At 38.8% G+C, this 24,749-nt stretch overlaps 1 protein-coding gene across 3 annotated transcripts in view; it reads right to left on the bottom strand.

Annotated features, from left to right (window-relative positions):
* Positions 1 to 24,749, bottom strand: part of DIAPH3 (diaphanous related formin 3) — a 403,620-nt gene that overhangs the window by 177,045 nt on the left and 201,826 nt on the right. For all 3 annotated transcript variants that reach the window (XM_072135306.1, XM_072135307.1, XM_072135305.1), the window contains 2 exons: positions 21,294 to 21,423; positions 1,369 to 1,494 (listed from right to left, as the gene is read on the bottom strand). In XM_072135306.1, the coding sequence (XP_071991407.1) occupies positions 1,369 to 1,494; positions 21,294 to 21,423 (256 nt within the window). The remainder of the gene's footprint in view (positions 1 to 1,368; positions 1,495 to 21,293; positions 21,424 to 24,749) is intronic.

Below are 24,749 nucleotides of genomic sequence, written 5' to 3' on the forward strand. Positions count from 1 at the left end.
CACTAATGTAGCTAATGTGGTAGGTTAACCTATCTAATTAGGATGAGTTATGCACATGTAACCAATGTTAATTCATGTGTATAGAAAGAATAAGTTACTTCCACATTGAGCATCCTCTTCAAGGTATTTTAATTGTGTTAATGCTCCCAACCACCTGAGAATAAACCTTATTTTTCCTAAAGACTATATCTCTGCGAGTGGTAATCCTAAACATCCTCCTCTTCACCACTACTAGTACCACCAAGTTCCTCAGCACTACTAGTAGTACTCCCTTCTTCAGCACTACTAAAAGTACCCCCTTCTTCAGCACTACTAGTAGTACTCCCTTCTTCAGCACTAGTAAAAGTACCTCCTTCTTCACCACTACTAGTACCACCCAGTTCCTCAGCACTACTAGTAGTACCCTCTTCTTCAGCACTACTAGTTGTACCCCCTTCTTCAGCACTACTAATAGTGCCATCTTCTTCACTTCTCAACACAGAAATATCAGAGCAATAAATAGAAACAGACAGGTAATACAGAATATTTTCCTATACAAATATACATCAAGTGCCAGAGCTACTTTTTCTACACTGCATAATGTCAGCAGAACAGAGTATTCTCCATACAATATTTTCTCTTCAATTGGAAAAAGAAGGTAGTTGGAATCCTGTAAGCAACACAATGAAACCACTGGACCCTCAGAATAAATTAAAGCCTGTGCACATATATCTGTTGCCATCAGTTTTTTATCCAAAAATTAGCATCAGTTTTGCCATCCCTTGTGCCGATTTAGCCTCCTCAGGGTCAAAAAATCTGCTGGCAACTAATAAGTGAATGTGCCTTTACCTCACTATAATCACCTGTTGTGCCTAAACTGGCCTGTAAGTGTGAAATGCTAGTGTGATAGTTTCCAAAAATCTGTCCTTTACCTTTTAAGTAGAAAGAGAAAAATAAATACAGCACAAAATTTCCACACCATTCTATAAATGTGGCAACTGAAAGTTTTTCTGAAATGCATGAAGGATCTATGAATTTCAGGTAATGACCTCTGGCAATTTAAACAGCTCAATAATGCAAAAGTGCCTTCAGCGCAGGCATATGATCAGCGCTCTCAAGTGTTTGCTGAGGATATACTACATGCCGGCCCCCTCCAAACAACATTTTACACAAAACACTTCTTTTCTGTCAAAACAAGTAGCCTCTGCTTTTGATGAAACCTTTTACTCACAGCATGCAGCCTTTCCGGTGCCAAAGTGTTTAAAGCTTTCAATGCATGAGAGCTGAAAATACACAAAGGTTACTGGAACAGATTTAAAATGTTAAGTAAACCTTGAGAATATTCAGCCAGCCCCACATACAGTAAGTTTCATAGTTGTCAAAAGGATATGGACATTTTTGTCACAAACTTGTCATGCACGTCGTCAGATGGAGGAAAGGTCTCCAAATCCTTCTCAAGCTGCTGAAGCTGGCGTTCCATTTGTTTCATTGTCTTTTCCAGATTTTCTGCAGACACTAAATTAGCCAAAGGAAAATCAAATTAGACAAATGCTAAAACGCCTTATAATAATACACAGACCGCTCACAAAGCTGCTTTGTTAGCCATGACATTGATGGTGAAGCACAACTGTCATATGTTTTACACATAATACAAAAATAGACATTGAGACGTGTAACACTTATAGTAACAGAGTAGGCAATTATGTCACAAGTAACACATTAAGCTGAGCATTTCACAACTCTTGAGGAGTTAGTTTTTGCATTTATAAATTCAGTTCTTCCTCAGGACAATTCAAGTGTTTGTGGATCAGGTGTAAACATTACAGACTTAATGCACAGGAAAAGTACCCGGGATTAAAGGAAGGAACTTTAATTTTAACTGTGAACCGATTCAGAATAGCTATGAAAGTGCACTGAACACACACACAAAGAGAAAAAAAACAAAAACAAAATCTCCAAGCGGACATTGATAATATCAGGACCCTATATGCAATGTGTGATCACAGCCGAAAAGGGTTTTTAAATGGGTACAGCTTCTCCCTCTCCCACTGATGTAAGCTCACCAGGATATGATAGCTGTGAATGAGCAGGAGGGAGGAGCTGCACAAGAGCACAAAGGTCGGCGCCAAGAGCTGAGGAGTGAAGAGCACTTACAAGTCACATGTTTTTTTGAAATGTATCCAAACCAAGGACCAACACCCCTGGGACTACACATAGGATTCTGTCAGGGAGCAAGGTAAGTTATAACACACAATTATAATGTAATGGAAATGCTTAGAGAAAGCAAAAAGGCAGATTTGCAATGCAACTGTAATGGACTTCTGTAACCTATATGTAGTGAAAATGAGGTCCCTGATGACAGGTTCCCTTTAAAAGACATCTCTGTAAAGCCAAGCCACAATTATTTTTTTAACCTACAGTATGTAATATTCACTTGGAAATCTCTTTTCAAGGAACACTGTCACTAGCTTTTATCCTGTTAAGCTACTGGCACCCTCAGATGTACTTTCCAGAATTTTCACTTTTACGTGAAATTTTATACTTTTAACCAATAAGAATTCACGTGAAACTGAACATAGAAGAGTCATATTTTGCTAGAGATTAGTCAATTTTAGAGGGTGCAAACCCTATCTTTGGTTTTATAGTATCTAGAAACATACTTATTGATGTCATATGAAAGGATACGAATCTTAACCTTCAGATTGCTTCAAGCATGTTTGTAGTTACTATACAACGCCCCGGAAGAAGCCGTGGTAGCGAAACCCTGGGTCGGGCAAACTAGTGAGACTGGCGACCGCATGGTGGTTTTTATACGTGCATTTTTTACTTTTCCTTTGTGAGTATGCTTTATCTGAATAAATTTTAATCTGTTTGAACATACTGCACTATTTCTGCTTAACCCTTTCAGGACATGGCCCTTTTTTGTTTTTTCATTTTCATTTTTTACTCCCCATGATCAAAAATCCATAACTTTTTTATTTTTCCATGTACAGAGCTGTGTGACTGCTTATTTTCTGCGTAAACAAATTGCACTTCATAGAGATGGTATTGAATATTCCATGCCGTGTACTAGGAAGCGGGAAAAAAATTCCAAATGCAGTGAAATTGGTAAAAAAACGCATTTGTGCCGTCTTCTTGTGGGCTTGGATCTTACGGATTTCACTGTGCGTCCCAAATGACATGTCTACCTTATTCTTTGAGTCTGTGCGATTACGGGGATACCAAATTTGTATAGGTTTTATAATGTTTTCATACATTTAAAAAAATTAAAACCTCCTCCCGGATTTTGCCATCTTCTGGCGCTAATAACTTTTTTATACTTTGGTGTACTGAGCTGTGGGTGGTGTCGTTTTTTGCGGATTTTGATGACGTTTACAATGTTATCAATTTTAGGACTGTTTGACCTTGTGATCACTTTTTATAGAATTTTGTTATTTTTTTAAATGACAAAAAAAGTGCCATTTTCGACTTTGGTCGCGATTTTCCGTTACGGGATTAAACACAGTGAAAAACCGTTATCATATTTTGATAGATCGGGCATTTTCGGACGCTGCGATAGCTAATGTGTTCATGATTTTTACAGTTTATTTTTATTTATATCAGTTCTAGGGAAAGGGGGGTGATTTGAGTTTTTAGGGTTTTTTATTACAACTTTTTTTTATTTTTAGTACTTTTCAGACTCCCTAGGGTACTTTAACCCTAGGGTGTCTGCACGATCCTATCATATACTGCCATACTACAGTATGGCAGTATATGGGTATTTTACTACTCATACATTACATGCATGGGTTAACCCGAAGTAGCCTCGGGCCTTCGTGAGACCCGAGGTTACCATGCCGACGGATCGCCGCTCCCCGATGACGTCACGGGGAGCGGCGATCCTCGAAAAGATGGCGGCGCCCACGCGCCGCCATCCTTTTGAACCCGCCGGCAGCATTGCCGGCGGTGATCGAGGTGAAAACACCCGCGATCGGTGCTAGCACCGATCGTGGGTGTTACCGGTAAGCCTTTGCTGTAATATGCAGCAAAGACTTACCGGCTATGGAGAGGGCTCAGCGCATGAGCCCTCTCCATGCACCCGCGGCCGACCCGTGACGTGCTATTACGTCACGGGTCGTGAACGGGTTAAATCTTTTCTGTAGTAGCCCTACATTTATTGAGTGGTTACTAGATTTAAGAAAACGCAGCTGGACTGTCTGAACAGTGGTCTATCCTCATCCAAATATTGGCTTGTGTGGAACTGCACTAGAAAAGTTTCCAAGAGGGAAAGTGGAACAAAATTGTGGATTCGCTAAAGGATATACAAGAAGACATAAAAGGAGCTCCGGTCAGACTGTTTTTATTTATTTTTACTATAGAACTGTAGATGAGGCAGCGTAACTGGCAATTCCCTGCATCCTCCAAACTTGAATCAACTAAAAGAAAATATGACAATTCACTCTTAATTTTTACATGACTTGAGAAGATTTTTATAGGCAAATTGGTAAAATGTTACATTCCACAGGGAATTCTAGCAAGGACATTTTATACCCTTCCGAAGTAGGCTTGTGGTTAATGAGGTAAAATCTGCGGAAGGGTTGCATCTAATAATAAATATGGAACCATCAAATTCTGCAGCTCTTTACAAATCACAGGGAACATATACAAATAAACTAAGACATCACAGAGTACAAACAGTCATATGGAACAATAGGAGTGAAGGTCCTGCTCACAAGAGCTTACAGTCTAAAAGGCCTCATGCACACAACCATATGGGAGCCTGTGATTCGCACCACTCTGCGCCGTGACCATTAATATGAAGAGGGTAGGGGTGAATAGCTGCAGCGATCCTCCAGCAGGCCATGTGCCACGGCATGATTATAGCTCATGTGCGAATACTGTCGTGTGCATTCAGTCAAGGACAAACCAAAACTTATGGCCATCTCCTATCATATGCTTCACCTGCAACACCATAACTATTTTGCTTGTAAGTTAGAAGAGATAGAAAACGGTGAACAGAGGCTACCATGAACCTGTAGTAAACCCTTGTGAAATATGGACCAGTTCAATTAAGGGGGAGGGGGGGGGTTGTCTGGTGGAACAGGACAATCTTTCTTATACCTCAATGGAAAACAAATAGATCACCCTTATAATAAAGGTTCTGCAGCAACGTGTTATAAAATAGGATTGTGCTACTGTGCATGCAAAGGAGGCATCCAATATAGCCATATACACAATGAGAGGTGCCCGAGCTAGAAAGGCAAATATGACTCCAACCAGGCTCATAGAATTCAATACATCACGTAAAAGGTGAATGGGGTCTGCATTAAATTGGATTATTGAGATTGGGATTTCCCCCATAAGTATGGCAGCTGATTCTTCTATTCATTGGGAAACAACTATACACATGATTGGAAAAACACCAACTTCAGGGCCATTTCTAAAATTCTAAATTAGTAATAATCTCACCCACAATGGGCTACTTGCTTGGAACACATATAATGACTATTGAAATGAATAGCAGGTAAAGGTGTGCAGGTAGGCTGCACTATGTAGGGGCATCCCAAGATGTGTAGGCATCCACATGAAGCATACACCCACACAACTGTATTGTTTGTGTCCCAACAAAAAGCTTATTAAATAAAGACTTTGAATAAATTGTTAATTAGCAGCGATGGAGGGGACATGGAAGCTTCCAGAATTAATCTTGGTGTAAAACATTATTTAGAATCCATCTGTCAAACTGCTCTCGGCCACTTGAGCGCATGATGTCCTAATCGTAGCCATTCATACTAATACTATTTACAGGCCATCAGCTCTCCTCATGAGCCGCACCACGGCCGGCATCTCTGAGTATGTTTACACAGGACAACATGCTTCTCCACAAATACATCACACATGCATAATCTCAAGAATGTCAACAGGAAAGGTTAAATACACTAATAAATATTTATTTAGTTCATGGGAAATGCCAACAATCACATAATGCCCGCCATGGAAGAGATGAAGGTTTAACGATACAAAGTCTCTTCAAATGCTACATTTAATGGTCTCAAAGAATGGAGCGGAAAATGATAGCTAATTAACTATTTAATTGCCACTAATCTACTCCAAGTTCAGGAATGAACAAGATTTAATTATCGCTGGACAGCGCAAATTAGCATCTTAATCTTTTGATGTAGCAGGTTTTTTTTTTTCTGGAGAAATGAAGATCTCATTACGATATGTTAAGCCTCCTATTACCCTATTTCTTACATAACATACAGTCATTAATCAAGAAATCAGGTCTCAACAAATATTAACTTGTATGCGGCTCCTGTTGGTGCAAGCAGTTTGGAGCTGGCTTGATTGCGGTGCAGCGTTACTTCGATTTCACCCATTAATGACCATGACTAGACATAGGTAGAATACAGAGTTGTGGTTTTCAAAAAAATAAATTGATAAAAAGCATAACTAAGGTAATAAATCAGAATAAATGCAATCTGTCCAAGGCCACTAGGGCCAAATGGCACCCTGCCACCGGGTGACATGTGATAACAGTGATACTCAGTATGTAGACGTTTTAGGGTTTGTCCAGTCATTTTATTTATGGTCTTGTTTAAAGACAGGCCACCAATATCCGATTGGTGACGTGCAGACACCTGGCCCCCACACTGATCTGCTGTTTGTCCCAGTATAAATGCAGATCAGCTTTGTGCAAGTGAAGTCACAGCTGCAATCAAAGAAAATTTATATATACAGTAATAGATGGATGCAATCCATACGGCCAAGCAAAAATAACCAGAAGCCATACAATACATATATCTAAAGTAATGTAAAGGTTAAGGTACATACATATCCAGGTTTCTAACTCTGCTGTTAATATACAAAGTATCCCACAGTGGGATTCGCCATTGAATGCTGCCCCTTCCCCTCTTAAAGCAGGAGGCAGAGAGAGCATTGGCAGCAAATGTGAATCGCTGCTGCCAATGTTCATATATGGAGAGTTACATCACCCAAGATCTACGTCCATTAAGTGGAGGCTGGTGATGGATGCTATTAAGTGGCAGATGTCTTCCATGGGCTAACATTAGAAGCATAGAGACTGGAAATAGTCCTACATACAGCGTGATGCCACAAAAGGACACCAGGGGTCACCACATCCAAGAAATCAATATTGTACAGGCAGTCCCCCGGGTTACGTACAAGATAGGGTCCGGAGGATTGTCCTTAAGTTGAATTTGTATGTAAGTCGAAACTGTATATTTTATAATTGTAGATCCAGACAAATAAAATGTTGGCCCCAGTGACAGTTGGAGTATAAACATATTTAGCTGTAAGGGGACCAAGGATTATCAATAAAGCTTCATTACAGACACCTTATAGCTGATCAGTGCAGTCTGGGACTATAGTAAAGCATTCAGAAAGCTTCACCTGAGGTCAGAGGGGTCTGTCTGTAACTATGTGTTGTCTGTAAGTCGGGTGTCCTTAAGTAGGGGACAGTCTGTATAGCAGGATATAGCATAATCTAAAGCATAACTTTTAATAACGTTGCATAAGATGCCATAACTGGCCAACAAAGAAACACAAGATTAAAAGATACAAAAAGCCATAAACCAAGCCCCTTTGACCTGAGGGTCAGTACACAAAACCTCAAATGCAGGAAACCATTATAGAGTGTGATAAAAAGACTCAGCTTTCCCAGTCTTATTATTCGTTGGTTTGTAGTCAAGGGGTGAGGACACTGGATGCTAGGTGCTTTATATCACCCTACAATATAACTTGTGCCTGTGCCCCACAGAACTACCTCCCTAACAAGAGCGGTCCCCAAACTGACCCTGCAGGCCTGATAAGCCCTACATCTATCACAGGGTATACAAATGTGAAAGAATCCATGCATTAGTATGGTGCCATCAAAAGGGGATATATCAATTTTTGCATGTCTATAGACACAAAACCCAATAATTTGTTGCAAAGCAGGGGCTCATTAGAACTAAACTAGTATGTGAAGTAAAGTAATGGCTTAAGGAAAGAACATCAAGTTGGCGCCCATTTAAAAGCCACAGGCTTACAAGGAGTCCACTAATGGCATACATTTTTTCGACAATGCTTTATCAACCTGCGCTTCCTACTTAATGCAACATATACTGACCATATGTCCCTTGGCCCATCATAACCATGGCTAGTTGCCAGGGGTGTCAATTTACCAGATTAGCGGTTTGCCAGACTGGCAATATGTCTGGGTCAGATGGCCAAACACAAACCCCTAACTCGACCATCGAGCCCACTTATAATATGGACATGTTTAGCATGTAAGTTGGTTACCAGCGGTTTTTACCAAAGACATTCGAATGCACAAAAAAAAAACATTTAAATTGGCCCAATGTGAACCATCTGGGTGACAATTTTTCACATCAAAAGCAGTTTTGAGGGTGCAGACTAATGTGCACCCAATTTTTACCTTTCCCTCTCTACAGAAATGTTCAACTGGAATCCACAGGGTGCAGTTCACAGAAAATTCACCCACCACAACTACTGATAAAAAAACAGCATCACGATATGAAATCATTGTGAACAGGAATCTATATGAATTAGTATGTAACAAACGAGCAGCCATTCCTTTTCAAAAGCCAATTTGATCACTGCCTTTTTTTAAGGAAACCTACCATTTCAAATGGTAGGTGTAAGCTGTAAATACCGAGCTTACTTTCGTTAAATTTATTAACCGCTGTATCGCAGTTTTAACACTTTTTAAACATAAGATAAGATAATCCTTTATTAGTCCCACAGTGGGGAAATTCACAGCGTTACAGCAGCAGAGAGGGTACGCTGCGCGCGCAACGTCTCCGGCATTTCCTATGCGATCATGCGCACGATCATGCGCACGCAGCGCCGAAGCAGCTTCTGCTATAAAGTTTAAAAAGTGTTAAAACCGCGATACAGCGGTTAATAACACTAACGAAAGTAAGCACCGGCACCAGCTCAGCCTAAGCTGGTGCTCGGTATTTACAGCTTACACCTACCATTTGAAATGGTAGATTTCCTTTAAAGTTTCTACCCAACTTTACCCACTATTTTATTAACAGCAATGTATATAGCTATGGGCAGTGTGGTAGCTGGGTCCTGCGTTCAAGTCCCATCCTGGTCAACATCTGCAAAGAGTTTGTATGTTCTCTCAGTGTTTGTGTGTGTTTCCTCCGGTTTCCTGGTAGGTCGATTAAATTATGAGCCCCATGGGGACAGTGAACAATTTGGCAATCTCTGCGTAGTGCTGCATAATCTGTGAGCGCTATATAAAGGAATTATTATTATTACCAAAATATCTCACATTTTCTAAATGGAATGGCAGAGAAAAGACATAACATCGAGGTTGAGTTGTGCTGCCAGCCAGCATTGACAAAAAAGATATAAGGTTGATACAATATCTGTTAACTGTCACCCCTCCACTAGCAAACCAAAATCCACCTTCTCCATCAGGATTTTTTTCCTTAAACCTTGCACAAGGCGTTACTATAAGACTGCCAAAGGAGACATTTAAAGGGGTATTCTGGGAATGAGTATAATTCATATACAAATGGGTCCTTAAAATATGAGCTAATATGCTGGTGATGAAGAATTAATATACTATTGGCCCTTTAATCAGTGTTCAGGTCCATACCATGTAGCCTGGTTTCTTTAGCATCTCCACTTGTAATTTTGCCCATTTATAGTGGTCTAATCAATGTAGTTGTTTATGTCTTAGCGGGTCGCTCAACAAAGAACGTTAAAATAAATACATGGATAAACCCACAGGCTATAAAACAATCAGAAATAACAAATGATTGTAGAACACGTTGGAAATATTTTGCATAATGCTGAAGTAATTGCAATAATAATATTATAATAAACCACAGAGTTGTGGAAAGTCATTGACACACAGATAATATAATATATAATAATAAATCTTGTACACTAGCTTTCACATATATTACGAGTTTTAACCAAGAATATAAAGGAGTCAAGTTCATGTTTGGAAAAATTGTAGAGAGAGATCTCAAAAGACTCAGGTCAGCCTATGAAGCTTTTATTCCTGTAGAACAAATAATAGATTATAGGAAAGGCACAGTGGCTGCGGACTGTTCTTTTATCTACGATTATCTCCATTCCCATTTATCTAGCTAATCTTCTGATAGCAATTCCATCGGTTACTTATGCTCAAGTCTTGTTATTCTGTGTTTACGGCACCAACATACTATAAAAATAAACATTCCTATAATATGCTGTTCTCTAAAAGATAAGGGTCTGCGGCATTCTATATACTCGGACATCCAGGGAAATTATTTATGTGGCCCAAGAACAACATTGTAAACCCTTCCTATGCAAGCCTCGTGAACTAGGGTCTAGGCATATCAAATGTTTCTTAGTGAGAATATTTTCTCCCTGGGATACTATAGTTCAAAGCTCAGAAGACAATTTATAGTTTGGCAGGTTAATGATGGTATCTGCAGAGGAAAAAGTCCACAGGCTTAGTAGTGAGTGCAACTGAATTATCCTCTCACATTAAGTCCTGGGCTCCTGATAGAATGGTTAAGGCATTGTACAGTCCTGCTGTGGTTTATCTGTAATACAGGTCTATATAAATAGAATTTTACAGTATAGCTGTTGGGGAAAAGGAAAAGTAAGCCAAGAAAAAAAATGGTGCCCTACATATGGCACTAAACACAGGCAGCTATTAGAGCGAAAAGCATTCTGACATAAAGCTGGAAAAATAGGAGCAGAAAATGATAAGACATGGACTAAGACAAAATTATTAACATCCAGTGTAATTAATGCAAAGATTCTGTGGTCAATTCTGGATAACAGATTATCATAATCAGAAATGCTGTTTGATGTGGTTTTCCTACCATTTGGTCATTGATGCCATCAGTGGGGATACAATGCTGGTATTCAGCAGTGCAACACTACACTCAGCCCCGTCTAAAGTGTATCAATCATCCGGCCATATTGCCCCTGTAATTTAATATATGGAATATCTGACGTTTCATTGCTATAAGCCTTTGTAGATCAATGGACATGGAAATAGAAAGCAAGGTTTGGACACCCGCAAGTCTCATCTGATGAAACCCAGAGCACATTGTAAGGTGTGGCAGAGTATAGTGTGTGTAGAGGTACCCACATTGAATAAGAGGCTTATCCGACATATAAATGACAGATGCCAATGCATTGCAATGGTAAAGCTTTGTCATATTCATTTTATGTGACAAAGCACAACATTTTACTTCAAGTTATTCTTAGCTCTCCAGATTTCCCAACCCCGGCTTAAAGAGGTATTTTGGGTAAATAAATTAAATCTAAATATATAAATGACATGAACAACATGCAATTTGTCTCCTATAGCAATTATGTGCAGATTCCTGACGGTCTACCAGGTCATGTGACTTCTCTTGGTCTAGATATTGCCACTTCCTATGATGTCACATCAATAGCCATAAAGTGGTACATCCCCTATGATATAGATAGCTGAGAGGAGTGGAGGGTGGCTGAGGAGTTACATGGCTGCTGACATTAATGGACTGAGATACACTGAAGATAAATTAAAGCTGTTCCTGCACTGGACTAAAAAAAAAAATCTTCAATGTTTTATTAGGTTACATAAATAGAGTGACGCGTCAGCTTGTCTGCATGCATATTAGGTCACACTTTTAATGTAACCTAATAAAACATTGAAGTTTTTTTTTTAGTACAGTGCTGGATCACCTTCAATATTTCTTCAGTGTTTGTTCCGTTGGTGTCTGGACCTGTACCATGGCACGCGGCTGAAATGTGATCAGACCCACAACTATTAATATGTCCAGGGGTGAGCTGTACTGGACTTTTTTTTCTCAAGATTTCTGGCACCTCTGCCTTATGCCGGCACATAAAATAAATTACAGTATCTAGCACTTGACTTGCTAAGGTTCTGCTTTAGTATAACATAGATTGCTTTATAGGGCTGACATGCTCAGCTGATGCTTACGGAGAACCAGATATGGAGTGGATGGAGTCAGGTTGGAAAGGCAAGGAATATATGGAATATGGGCCAGGGCAAGGGAATGGACAGAGCCATGGAGGGGTTGCAAGGAGTTCAAATAAAGTGCTGGGTGACTGGATGGGTGCAGGGAGGCAATAGAGGTGTTCAAAATGGAATTTTCACAGATTTAGTCATGAGAGGGCTAAAATGGTGTAGTGTAGTGGTGTAGCCAAGGCTGAGGGCACAGAGTAGGCAGTGCTCCGGGAAGAGGGTTTCTAACATGCGGATATAAACAATACAATGGGCACTAAAGAGTTACAGAAAGAAAACATTGATGGTATTAGCGACCGAATGAACACTGTGCCTTGAGGGTTAGAGTTTTGAAAATACGAATTCTGGGCCCAGAAAATGTCTATAGTGCATAGCTGCTTTTACACAAATTATTCGTAAATAGAAACTTTCTAATGTCCAAGAGAGCTATTTTTACAAAATAAATAGAAAAGTATGTGTAAAATCCAGACTCATCCTTATTTAAAAATCACCCAACCCTAGGCTAAGTATAGCAAAGCATGGATAATAGAAAATTCAAAAAATTCCTTGTGAGCCCAGCTGCTATTTTGAGAACCAAAACCCTTAGCCCCTAATATCATTCTTGAGGGAGTCTGAGAAAAACACAAGTTCCCTTTAACTAGTAGTAAGAAAAGAAAAGAGAAAGGCAATTCTAACATTTGGTCTTGATCTACTATTCCAGCCGTATAAGTGAAATGTCTCCTGCCATTCATAAACGATCAATACAGAACCTGTTCGCACAGCACACAATACAGCTCAGTAGTTTTTTTTATAAAGTGCCCTTTTCACACACAAAAAATGAACCAAAGTTACAGGATTATAATTATTTTTTTTCTAGTTTATGGGCTACTTTGAATTGTTAAGACAAAAATGACAAGGCAGCCATTATCTGAAAATACATACAGGGAAATGGCCCCAACTACTTGATTGTTATATACTGACATTATACTAAAATGTTACTGTTGCTTGTATTGAAAATGTTGCTTATTACATACAATTAGGGATCTTTAGACCTTTCTCATAACTTTTAGTGACAAAAATATGAAGGTTTGAATAAACTATCAAATATTTTTGTATAATAAAAATAAAAATGTCCAACTTGTGAAATATTTCTATATTCAATAATACCTTAAGGGGAAAAAAAAGTCAGCACATTTGTACAAAGACTGTTTTTCCTAAGGAAGCCATCTTGAATGGCGATGCACTATTTAGCCCTCATGTGATCCTTAGGTCCTTGAGTCGGTTCGGGGACTTCCTTTTAATGGACTTTCAGTCTACGCTTACTATTATTCTTTATTTTTCATCTTGTGTCCTTGGCAGTTCTGTTCATTTTGATCATCATCAAATTTTGTACAGTTCTCTGATATTTGCACATTGCCTTAGAAGTACAAAGGCAATTTTATAGGGACATTTATACCTGCAGATATTTTTTTACAATGATTATTTGCATACTGTTTAAGTATTTGGTGTTAGGTATCCTGGCATTTTGTGCCCTACGGCACATATTTATTGGTTTTTCTAGCATTTTCTAGCACATTTTGGTTCTTGCTCACATTTTTTAAATGCTTTTTATGCATATGTCAGTTTTACGCTGCCAGAAATCGTCAGAGACTTCTAAACCAGCCAAACCTAAAGGAGAACAGTGGAGAATGGTGGACAGGACTTTCGGAACAGGCAGAAGGCTCTTTGTAAATCCAGAGTCTGGTACACCGATAGGGGGACAATCTCATTTTTGAAGTTTTTCTTGAAACTGTTTGATGTGTTTAGCTACATTATTTGCACTATACGATGGGGTGGAGCTAGTCCATACTCTTGGTTTTATTGAATGTACATAAATATGCCACTGCAGGCCTCCTTGGTATTGCACAAAGTCAAATGTGTAAAATGAATTAAGTATTCAAGTGGTCCTACATTTCTGTTCAATCCATGTACTACAGTAAAAACAGAGAGAAAAATCAAAAGGTAGTATGTTTACAAAAAATGCCACCAAGTAAAGATATAAGTCCAAGCCCCCAAAAAAGCTTTCATGTAGTTCTATTAAAGGAATAATCTCAATTTTCTAATGGTTTTCTCTTCTGTAAGGCCAACTTCATACCATATGTACATATATATGTATAAATAAAGATGCATAAAAACACAAATACTTATACACTGAAGATCAAAATTAGAGAACGCACAATTTCCTAAAATGTCAAGGTCATTGTTTAGTCCTATTTGAATACTTCCTAACATGAGGAAAATAGCAGCATTTTAAGATTATTTCATAAATTGTATATATTCTAAAACATAGAACACAAATGTAAAAGAAGATCATTTAAAAAGAACATTAAATCAAATTAGAGGACACTTTCAGATACCTTCAAGGTACTGGTGTTAGTCTGGCACCTGTGGATAATTTCCTTAATTATCTGACAAACACTATTCAACTGACTTTAACCTCTTAACGCTCTGCGCCGTAGCTCTACGGCGCAGAGGTATAGGGAATGTATGAAGAGGGCTCACGGGCTGAGTCCTCTTCATACAGAGGTGGGGGTTGTTGCATATTGCAGCAAACCCCCACCGCTAATAACCGCGGTCGGTGCTTGCACCGATCGTGGCTATTAAACCGTCCGTTGTCGCCGGCGGCATTTAAAAGACGGTGGCGCGCGGGCGCCACCATCTTTATTCCGATCGCCAAGCCCCCGAACGTCATCGGGGGGGGGGGGGGGGGGGGGGGCGGCTATCGGTTGCCATGGTAGCCTCGGGTCTTCGTTTGACCCGAGGATTAGGCCGCGGTCACACGTACCGCTAGACGTTCCAAAGAAACGCATGCGATCGGCTTAACAATCTGAAATGGAAAGCAATTCCAGCTGCAGTGTTGAAATTATTACCCATAGAGATTCTCTACATTATCTTTTCCTCTCTTGCATTCGTCTCTTGAGGGTGACCAGACTTATTGGGGGACTTGAATAAGTTTGTCAGATAATTAAGGAACTTAGCATTAGGTTTCAGATTAACATCAATAACTTCCAGGTGTCTGAAAGTGCAGTCACATGTGGCATTAACACATGCATTTTCAAACTTATCACAACAGCTGATAAGTGGAAATTTGGCCAACATTGCTGTCAATGCTTTGTTTACAAGAAGCATTTGTTAACTTGATATTAACGCTATGTAAACACAGTGTTGACAGAAATGTAATTAGGCAAATCTCCTCTTTTCAACGTTTGAAAATGCATGTGTTAAATGCCAAATGTGAATGCACCCTGAAAGTGTTCTTTTATCATTATCTCATTTACATTTTATTCTGTGCTATAGAAGATGTAATTTATGAAATAAGCTTCAAATACTGCCATTTTACACTTGTACACATACTTCAGATATATGCGAGATGAGGAATTTCTACTGATACTAGACCCCGTTCTTTCCTTTTAAATTTTTGTCCTGTATAATATTTACCAAAAACCTACTACTTGATCAAAGTAAATAGCATTTCCAGTTGCGAATTTCATAGATTTTACAAACTTTTATACATAACCTAGATGATTATGTCATTGCAACCCAAAATGAGCATGGTCAAAGACGTTTTTAATGGGTTTACAGCTATTTTAGAAACTGTTTACAGACAGAAAACTTTTAAAGCAAAATAAAAGTAATCATTTAGAAGTTTCTCAGCAAAACTTCTAACTGTATAACAAACAGAGCGAGAATTTCTACCACATAAATTTACTTTGAGATATGCATGCCAGCGCTTTGAATTTATACCGAACATTGAAGTAGTTTAAATAATTATTGTTGCTTTCCTAACTGGGGTGAAAATAAGCTTTGCATTAAGGTGGAAATGGCTTTAGGTAAATCAATGTCAATTAATAAAACTAGTATAGCAGGTAATGAACAGATGCATCTTTAAAAGGCCATAACATGGGACATATTACAATGGCACACACAGATAAAATAATGGACAAAAATTATTTCCTCTGAAACACTAACAGCAAAGCTGCAAGTCATTACCTTTTCGTAAAGCAGTAATTTTAATGAAGCAGATCTTTAGAACTAGTGATATGGGTTGCTCATTAGCTGAAAAGAAAATTCCCCCTGCTGAACTGCAAGACTATAATGACTAGGATGTTATATCCTTTATCCAAAGGTATTTTAATACTAGAAGGAACATGGGGAAAATCTGCTTTCTTTAAACTAGATACTATACTAAAAAAATTGTAAAAGAGCCATCCAAGTATATATGAACATTCTCCTGCCTATTCAGGCCCTTATTGTAACCCATGGAATTTAATAGTCAGCATTGATGTAGTATAGGAATGTTGTATTGACCGCAAAAGTGACAAAAACAAGTCACAAATATGTTCAGTTGACATGGGTAGGTACTTGTCACAAATCGGCGCACACGGATTGGTCACATACACAGGATAATCGATAAAAGGATATTTTTCAAAGAATTCGATTATCCTGTGTATGTGACCAATCCATGTGCACCAATTTGTGACAAGTACCTACCCTGCTCTACCGATTACACCTCTAGACCGGTTTGGCAATGGGGTCTCGGCGACCCTTGTCCACAGGCAGCACCAGGGGACACTAACACCCGACCTTAGATACCTACATTAGAGTTGTGCCTAAAATAGCACAACCAAATCTGGTGAGCCTCTCTCCTTTTTTCCTAACCACCACCACAGGTTACTACTCTACTCTCTATGAGTGTTATTTGGTCTTTCCTTGTCCGCCTTTCTATACCAAATATGTTCAGTTGTCACTTCCTTTCCTCCACTCATACTCAGAGCAAAGTGGAATATTCACACTGGAGGAAGACCATCTGAGGATTTAAACTGTGCAAGTCCTATATTGAAAGAAGGAGAACATGTTTGATCAACTTGTATGTCCATTTACATAATATATAACCTCATTTTGTTAACTTACAGTGCCAATGAGTAAGTTAGAAACCACCACCACACCCCTTTCCCCTCCTAAACATTACATGCAATAAGAATCCCATTAAAATAACAGCACTCAAGTTCTAATTTACCAGTTAGGACATATAACTTATGCCAGTTTTCCGATGACTATGTTTGGTTCATGAAACAAGGAAGAATGTAAAAAGCATATAAAAGTTATTGTGTCAAACTTGACGCTTTTACAGTAAGATCAAAGAAGAAGTTCCACCGGGTATATCTTGCCACTAATTTATGTCCAGAAGCACCATCACCATCTTCTGTTTCCAAACTGCACAAAAGTTCACACCAGATGTCACCTGTGATTTACAAGCTCAGCGCCTTGATGGTGGTATAGACCGTCTCTTCTTGCCATAAAGTAGTGGTGGGATCAACCTTTTGGAAAAAAAATCTTGCAAAATGCCTGCATCTTCTACTCTGAAAGTCAGGAGGATCAAGCACTGACAGACCCTCCTGACCACTGTCCGGAAGATGGGGTTTAGTGTTGACAATACATTTCACCCAACCTCAGAGAGCAGAGGCTACTCATAGCAACTACCAAGTAACTAACATTTCCCAAATGTCTGCTTTACATCGGCGTGGCTTTTTTTGCCTCCTTTCTCTTTTCTATGTTGTTAAGAGGTTCATAATTGTGGGTGCAAAATAGCTGAAAAACCCCATAAATTATGCTCTTTTAGAAACTACACCCATCAATGTGAGAAAAATCTACTTTATAAAGTGTGTTAACCCTTTAGATGCTTTACAGGGGTTAAAACAAAATGGAGGTGTAATGTACAAGCTGTAATTCTTTTTTAACAATACATTAATTTTGGCCAAAAATGTAACTGTCACAAAGTATTAAATGACAAAAAAAACCACAAAAAGGTCTATATCCAATTTTTCCCGAGTATGAGGGTGCCCCATAAGTGGTGGTAAACTGCTGAATGGGAAAATGGCTGGGCATAGAGTGCAAGGAGGCGCCATCCAGAGCAGATTTGCATTGTTAAATTTTATAGGCTATGAAAAGTTTATTTTTTTGTAATTTAAACAAAACGGGAGGTTAATTTTTTTTGGTGGATGAGATCTGCTTTTCAGGTACATCATTTACGTGGTGTTCAATAGCTAATCAGATTTTATTAACTTGGTGGTGGTTAAAAAAATTCCTTAATTCCTGCTTATGGATTTTAGCATTTTTTTTTACCCCAGACGTTCACTGTACGATAAAAATAATGTGTTATCTTTACTCTATGGGTCGTCAAGATTACAGCGATACCCCATTTATATAGCTTTTTTATGGTTAACTTGCTTTGCAGAATATAGAACTCATTTTGGGCATCGCCATGTAACAATGAGCATAAAGTTTTGTTTTCTATTGTTTACAGAGCTGTTTTAGAGATTATTTTTTGAAGGACAAGCCATACTTTTTCATGGTATCATGTCAGAGTAAATGTTACTCTTTGATCACTTTTTATGCACTTTTTAGGAGGTCAGATGTAAAAATTTCATAATTTTTGTGAATTTTTTTTTTTTTTTTTTACAGCGTTCATCAATTTAATTTTATTGTACGGGTTGTTACGGATGTTGTGATACACAATATGTTGTTTTTTTGGGAGATATTCACTTTATGTTTTATTTGATTCAGGGGACTTTTCTTTTTTTGATAATTATTTTAATTGCACTTTTTAAAAAACTTTTTTTTACTGTTTTATTTTGTCCCAGGTTGGGACATGAACTAGTGATCATTTAATTACTTGTTCATTGTAATATACTGCAATACTAGTGAATTTCATTACATTACATAGCCTGCATAGGCTGACAGCTGCACTGTTAGATCATGCTGTAAGAACGATCCTCACAGGGTGCTACTGAAGGCAGCGCTGGGGTCCTAACCGTAGTCCTGAGGTCCTTACCATGCACGGAGGTTCCCGATCGTCGCAGTGATGCATTATAGTCATAGTGAGTGCAGCGTCTACTGGGTTTAACAGACGGGATGGCGAAAAGTGCAATCCCGGCTGTTACTGTGGGATCCCGACTACCGTTTACTGCTGGGATCCAGCAGTCATCGCATGGGATCAGCTTCTGAGCCCGGGCGATCGCCACGACGTCATTCTATGCCAAGGTGCGGGAACTACCCGCATCCTATGACGTAGAATTACGTCAGGGTGCGGGAAGGGGGTTAATCATCACAAAGAAAAACACTAAAAGTGATCAAAAAGCTTTATGAACCCCAAAAGTGAATAAAAACAAATATTTACGCAAAAAATATCAGTGAATAAATTAGCCTTCAAATACAGTCAGTGAAAAGTACTCATCTCACAGATGTGCAACATTTTAATACTTCATTTTAATTGCATCTATTTTTCTATGCAAAAGAATCTAATGAAAACTGAAATACAGACTGCAAAAAGTTACGTACTTGAAAGGTATTTCCAGGTATGTTTAAAAGAATGTATAAAATATACATTTCACAGAATAATAAAAAACAAGGCTAAATTGAATTTTGCCCCAAACAGCAAATAAATCAGCTATTGCTGTAATTTTTTACCAATTGCCATTTTGCCTGCAGAAGTCCCTGCAGCAATTTGACAGCCCTAATAGTTCATCAATTCTTCCTCTATGGCAGTGATCATGGCACGGCGCGGAGCATGGCACAGCCTGGGCCGTATTGGACCACAGGAGAAAGCCTGGTGTAATATCTGGCAAACTCTCTGTTGGGATGAAGGTCTGGGTGCCCACAGAAAGGGCTCTGAGTGCCACCTCTGGCACCCGTGCCATAGGTTCGCCACCACTGCTCTATGGCCTCCATCTATAGAGAGAAATCTTAACCAAGAGATCACTTTTTCTGGCTGTTCAGATCTTGACATGTTTCTGTCTGCACAACATTTTAAGAGTTACAATTGAATGTTTCTCCTGGGTTCACATCACTGGAGAGGTGTTGTATTTTTCTGGTACAGTACTTGCACTAAGATCTCAACACATTTTGACCAACAGTTGAACAGTGCTGTTTATTTTTTTTGTATAGATTTGTCATCATTCTGGGTGGGCTCTAACATCTACTCCTTCCAGGTGTGGAGCCACACATTGTCATTGCCAAATATTCTCCCCTGTTGCTCTCTGCATGTCACTGCCTATAACCCACATGGTTAGACACAGCGACCTGCTATGCCAACAAACTGCATGTTTCTTAAGATGTTCTGTGGGCTGGGGGACCGGTAACATAGGGCATATTCCTTAATTGATGACTATTTCAGATGGCTCCAAAAAAAAAGCAAGGCATCATTTCAATTATGTACATGGAATTGATTCATAAGAATGGGCTGAGCTGCAGTATCAGGTGTAGCCACTATACTTAGCATGGCTAGGTGAATGTGTTCCAAGCCATTGAGTCCTATATTTTGTAATAGTTTATGGTCTATTTTATATGGTTTATTACATCATTTTATGTTTTATAAGACTTTCAGATTTTTTTTTTTTTTTTAATTATTGGCACCTATTTACTTTTTGAGCAACTTACCCTCCAAACAAATGTGATCAGCGGTCCCTGTGAAATATCTGATCCTGATGTGCTCTGCACGCATGCACACACACACACACATACAAAAAGGTGTGGCAGAGTTAATATATGATTACCTCAGTGTGAGTGCTCTAACAGGAAGCCACGAGAAGAAGTTAAAGCAGGAGTTGCAAGGAGAAGAGGAAGTCCAAAGTACAGGGTTTATTATTTTTAAGGGGACTTATTTGACTAATGAGAACATTGCTGTAGACATTTCACTAATGAGGGGGTTTCTGTTGGACATTTAATTAGTGAGGGAAGGCTGCTACTAGTGGACATTTCATTGATATGGGGAGGTTGTTGCAAGAAATTTTATTAGTGAGAGGAGGCTGCAGGTGGATATTTCATTTATGAGGGTAGGTTGCTGCTGCTAGATATTTTATCAGTGAAGGGAGGATGCCAGACAATTTATTAGTGAAGGGAGGCTGCTGCTGCTAGACATTTTATTAGTGAAGGCCAGGCTTATGCGCTGGGCATTTCATTAGTGAGGGGAAGCTGCTGGGACCATGGAAAGGGGGTTACCCAAATTGGGGGGGGGGGGGGGCTGGAGCTGGTGCATGGATACAAAAATTGGAGGCCACTATGCTAAAGGATTATGCAGTTGAAGCTGTTCAGGTTTTCCCCTTAAAAAACATGTGAATGTATGGAGAAGTTGATCAGTGATATCATGCCACCGCCTATAACAGGATATGCCTTCAGTTCTGGCAGAATCATACAATTTTAACAAATGTTCTTTTAGGGCTACGGGGGCCTAAAAACTAAGACTACAAGAATTTGACATCATACTTAAAAGGACTGAATAAAATGTAATCATAATACAAACCTCTACTTGCTTTATCTACTGTCTGAATATCTTCCACAAATATGTGGACATCAGGGAACCTCTTTTCACATATTTCCGCCAGAAAATGAAGAAGTGTCATTGATTGATCAACTGATTTTGTGTCTTTCAGCTGCAATGAAAAGTAAAAACAAATCATTCAATTATTATTCTACTTCGTAGTTTAATAATTAGAAATCAGGTGGAGAACATAACAGTTATTGTATAAACATTACAAAAACAAAACAAATATAAAATACAGTATATTAAAATAGTTTTAATTAAAAAAAGCAAAACATATCTCATAACATGAACGAGGAGTCATTTCCTGCTAGATTCAACTTCAAACATATATATTTGTGTGTTGACAAGCCCTGTAAAATCGTCTAAAACAATTCTACAGACTCACAGAAGGGTTAATTGTGAGATCTGTGGATCCGTTAGTTTCCTACACAGAATAGTGTGATAAAATGCCCCTCCTTGTTCCATGAATACCCCATCCTAATCTTCGATTCTACAGATCTGTCTCTGTTCATTATACTTAAATAATAATTCCTTTATTTATATAGCACACACAGATTACGCAGCGCTGCACAGAGATCGCCAAATTGGTCTCTGTCCCCATGGGGCTCACAATCTAATCACCTAGAAGTATTTTTTGGAGTGTGGGAGGAAACTGGAGGACACCCACGCAAACACGAAGAGAACATTCAAACTCTTTGCAGATGTTGACCGTGGGACTTGAACCCAGGTCCCCAGTGCTCCAAGACTGTAATGCTAACCACAGATCCACCGTACTGCCTTCATGTTGTCTCATGATCGTCTCAGGGACAGGTGGATTGAACAAAAAGTTTTGTACCTACCTTGATTTTTACCTTCAGCCTCTGGTTTACAGGTTGGATTCCTACGTTCGGGATATAACACATCTGATACAGCAACTAGAAAACTTAAAGATGCCTGCTCGAATTCTACTGGTCACCCTGGACATGGAAGCATCAAATATACTATTACTGAGCATAAGGTAGGCCTAGAAGCGATTGCTTATTTTTTTGGACAAACAATGGTCCACGGATAGAATGCATGATTCCTTCCTCCTGGACCTTCTTTTCCTGGTGTATTTTGTGTTCGATTGCAAGTACTATAAACAAGTGTCGGGTACTGCCATTGGGGCAAAGTGTGCAACATCATATGCGCACCTATTTTTGGAATGCTGGGAGGATAATTTTGTCTATCGTCCGCATCCCTTCAAGACCAGGGTGTCTGGATAGTTCCGGTACATAGAAGGCATTCTCCTCCTTTGGACCGATTCAAGGGAGGAATATCAAGATTTTGTTCTGGACCTAAACACCAACCCTTGGCACATTATACTCACGTCCCATATTTCAGCCACATCAGTGGATTTTCTGGAAATTATAATTTCATATACACAGCTGCTTACCACGTCTCTTTTCGCAAAAACCAGCGACTAACAATCTTCTACATCTTCTCCAGCTGTCCATTAAAGAATGGAATACCCACCGGACAGTTCCTGAGGCTTAAACGGAATTGTAAACGGCATGCTTGGGATTTGACATCTCATTTTAAAAATCGGGGATACCCACAGAAAATAGTTTCTGGAGCATTTACATGAGCAAAGAACAGTGACCACAGGGAATTACTTCAAACAAAGGTTCTATTAACCGACTCTAAACCATGGTTAGTTACAATCCTCAAAAAGCAGTGTGGTGAACTGTTTGACATTTTGAACAAATATTGGGGGATCCTCAAAAGTGCTGCAAGATTGGTTCCTTTTCTTACAGAGAAATCACAACTCACAGCACAGTGTCCTAGGAATCTAAAGGATGTCCTTACGAATAGTCACTTTCAACGTCCCCTTACATTGACAGGCAGAGGGATCCGCCTACAGGGTTCCTTCCGGTGTGGCAACTGCATACGTGGTATGTACAATGGAATTTAATGATCCAACACATCACTGTAAAGATAAGAGACTACATACATTGCAAGACCAAAGGAGTTACATGCTACTCTGCCCCTGCCCGAAACTTTGTGTGGGACAAACCACCCAAGAGTTATGCAATATTTGCCAGCAACATCTTTCCACCATTTATATGGCTGCAACTGACTCTCACAAAGGCAAAACCCTCACGTCAGTAGCTTCGCACTTCCTTCAGCATCATAGGAGTCGTAAACAAGATCTTCTCATCCTTGGGTTGGAGAAGATAACACAACTTTCGGGGTGGGAACATTGTGATTATATCAGTACTGCAGTTGTTCTCATTGAAACTGGTATATTGCATCGGAAGGACCATTATATCTCAATGGTCTCTTCTTTTATAATTTATCATTCATTTCATACATCATTTTGTTTCGTTGTGGGTGCTTTACCTATATGACGGTGATATGCAGTGATGCACTTTCTACCTATTTTAATGGTTTGTTTTTCAAGATGCATTTATAGTACCCGAATGCACATTTCACACATGTGATTATGCACAATATTGTTACTATATATTCCCAGGCTCTCATCCATATGTCCTATGTAAAACTGGCTGTTTTTTGCTCTATTTATGATATGCACTCTAAGTTTCGATAAAATATGTATTTATATTTTTATTTTATGTTTTGGATAGGAGTTATCATAAATAGCCCCTTGGAACTGTCAGTTTGGATAATGAATTATGGGTCTAAGGATTGAGTTTTCCCATTATTATTAGTTATTTATTACTTTGTCAAACATTTATATATTTTTCATTGTAGTCGTTTGGTTTTGCACAATTGTGTCTTGTCTATGTATTTATTCTATAAAATAGCCTATATCTTTAGTCCATTGCACCATGATTTGGGGTCTTCACATTAAATGTATTTTAAATAAGAACGGCAATCCTTTTATTGAGTTATATTTTGTAGCACAGATTTGTTTAAATATTCTGTGCTTAGTATAACAGAGTGTGTTTGTTTGTTTCTGTGGCTCGGTGCACCTTGCTATGTACCTTTTTGCCTCTACATTGGCACACTTCAGTTTGTACTATTTTTCCTTTATATGGCTTTACTGGAATAAAAAATCTTGTACCATATCAGTCTCCTCGGTGGTCTGCCCTATCAGAATATTTCTCATTGCGTCATCATGCTTTGCCTCGTTAACACTTACTTATTTCTATCATACAAACCTTGTACTGAATTAGCTTAGGTTGTATGTTTTATCTGTACATCCGCGATCATGCCATAATATGATATCTCGTCGATACTTACCATATGCTACCATAAATGGCAGTGAAAATTGTAGACATCGAGTAATGATTTCTCACACAAATTATGGTTCTTTCAATGATCATTTGGATATTTCTTGTGATAATTGGTATATCACACAACCAAGCTAAAGTATGATCCATACTGATTTACTTCTTTGTTATATAATCGTTAGTATTGATTTAATTTTTGGGTATGTGAGAATCAATATGT

This window comes from Engystomops pustulosus, chromosome 2 (genome assembly GCF_040894005.1).
Source record: "Engystomops pustulosus chromosome 2, aEngPut4.maternal, whole genome shotgun sequence".
Taxonomy (NCBI): Eukaryota; Metazoa; Chordata; class Amphibia; order Anura; family Leptodactylidae; genus Engystomops; species Engystomops pustulosus.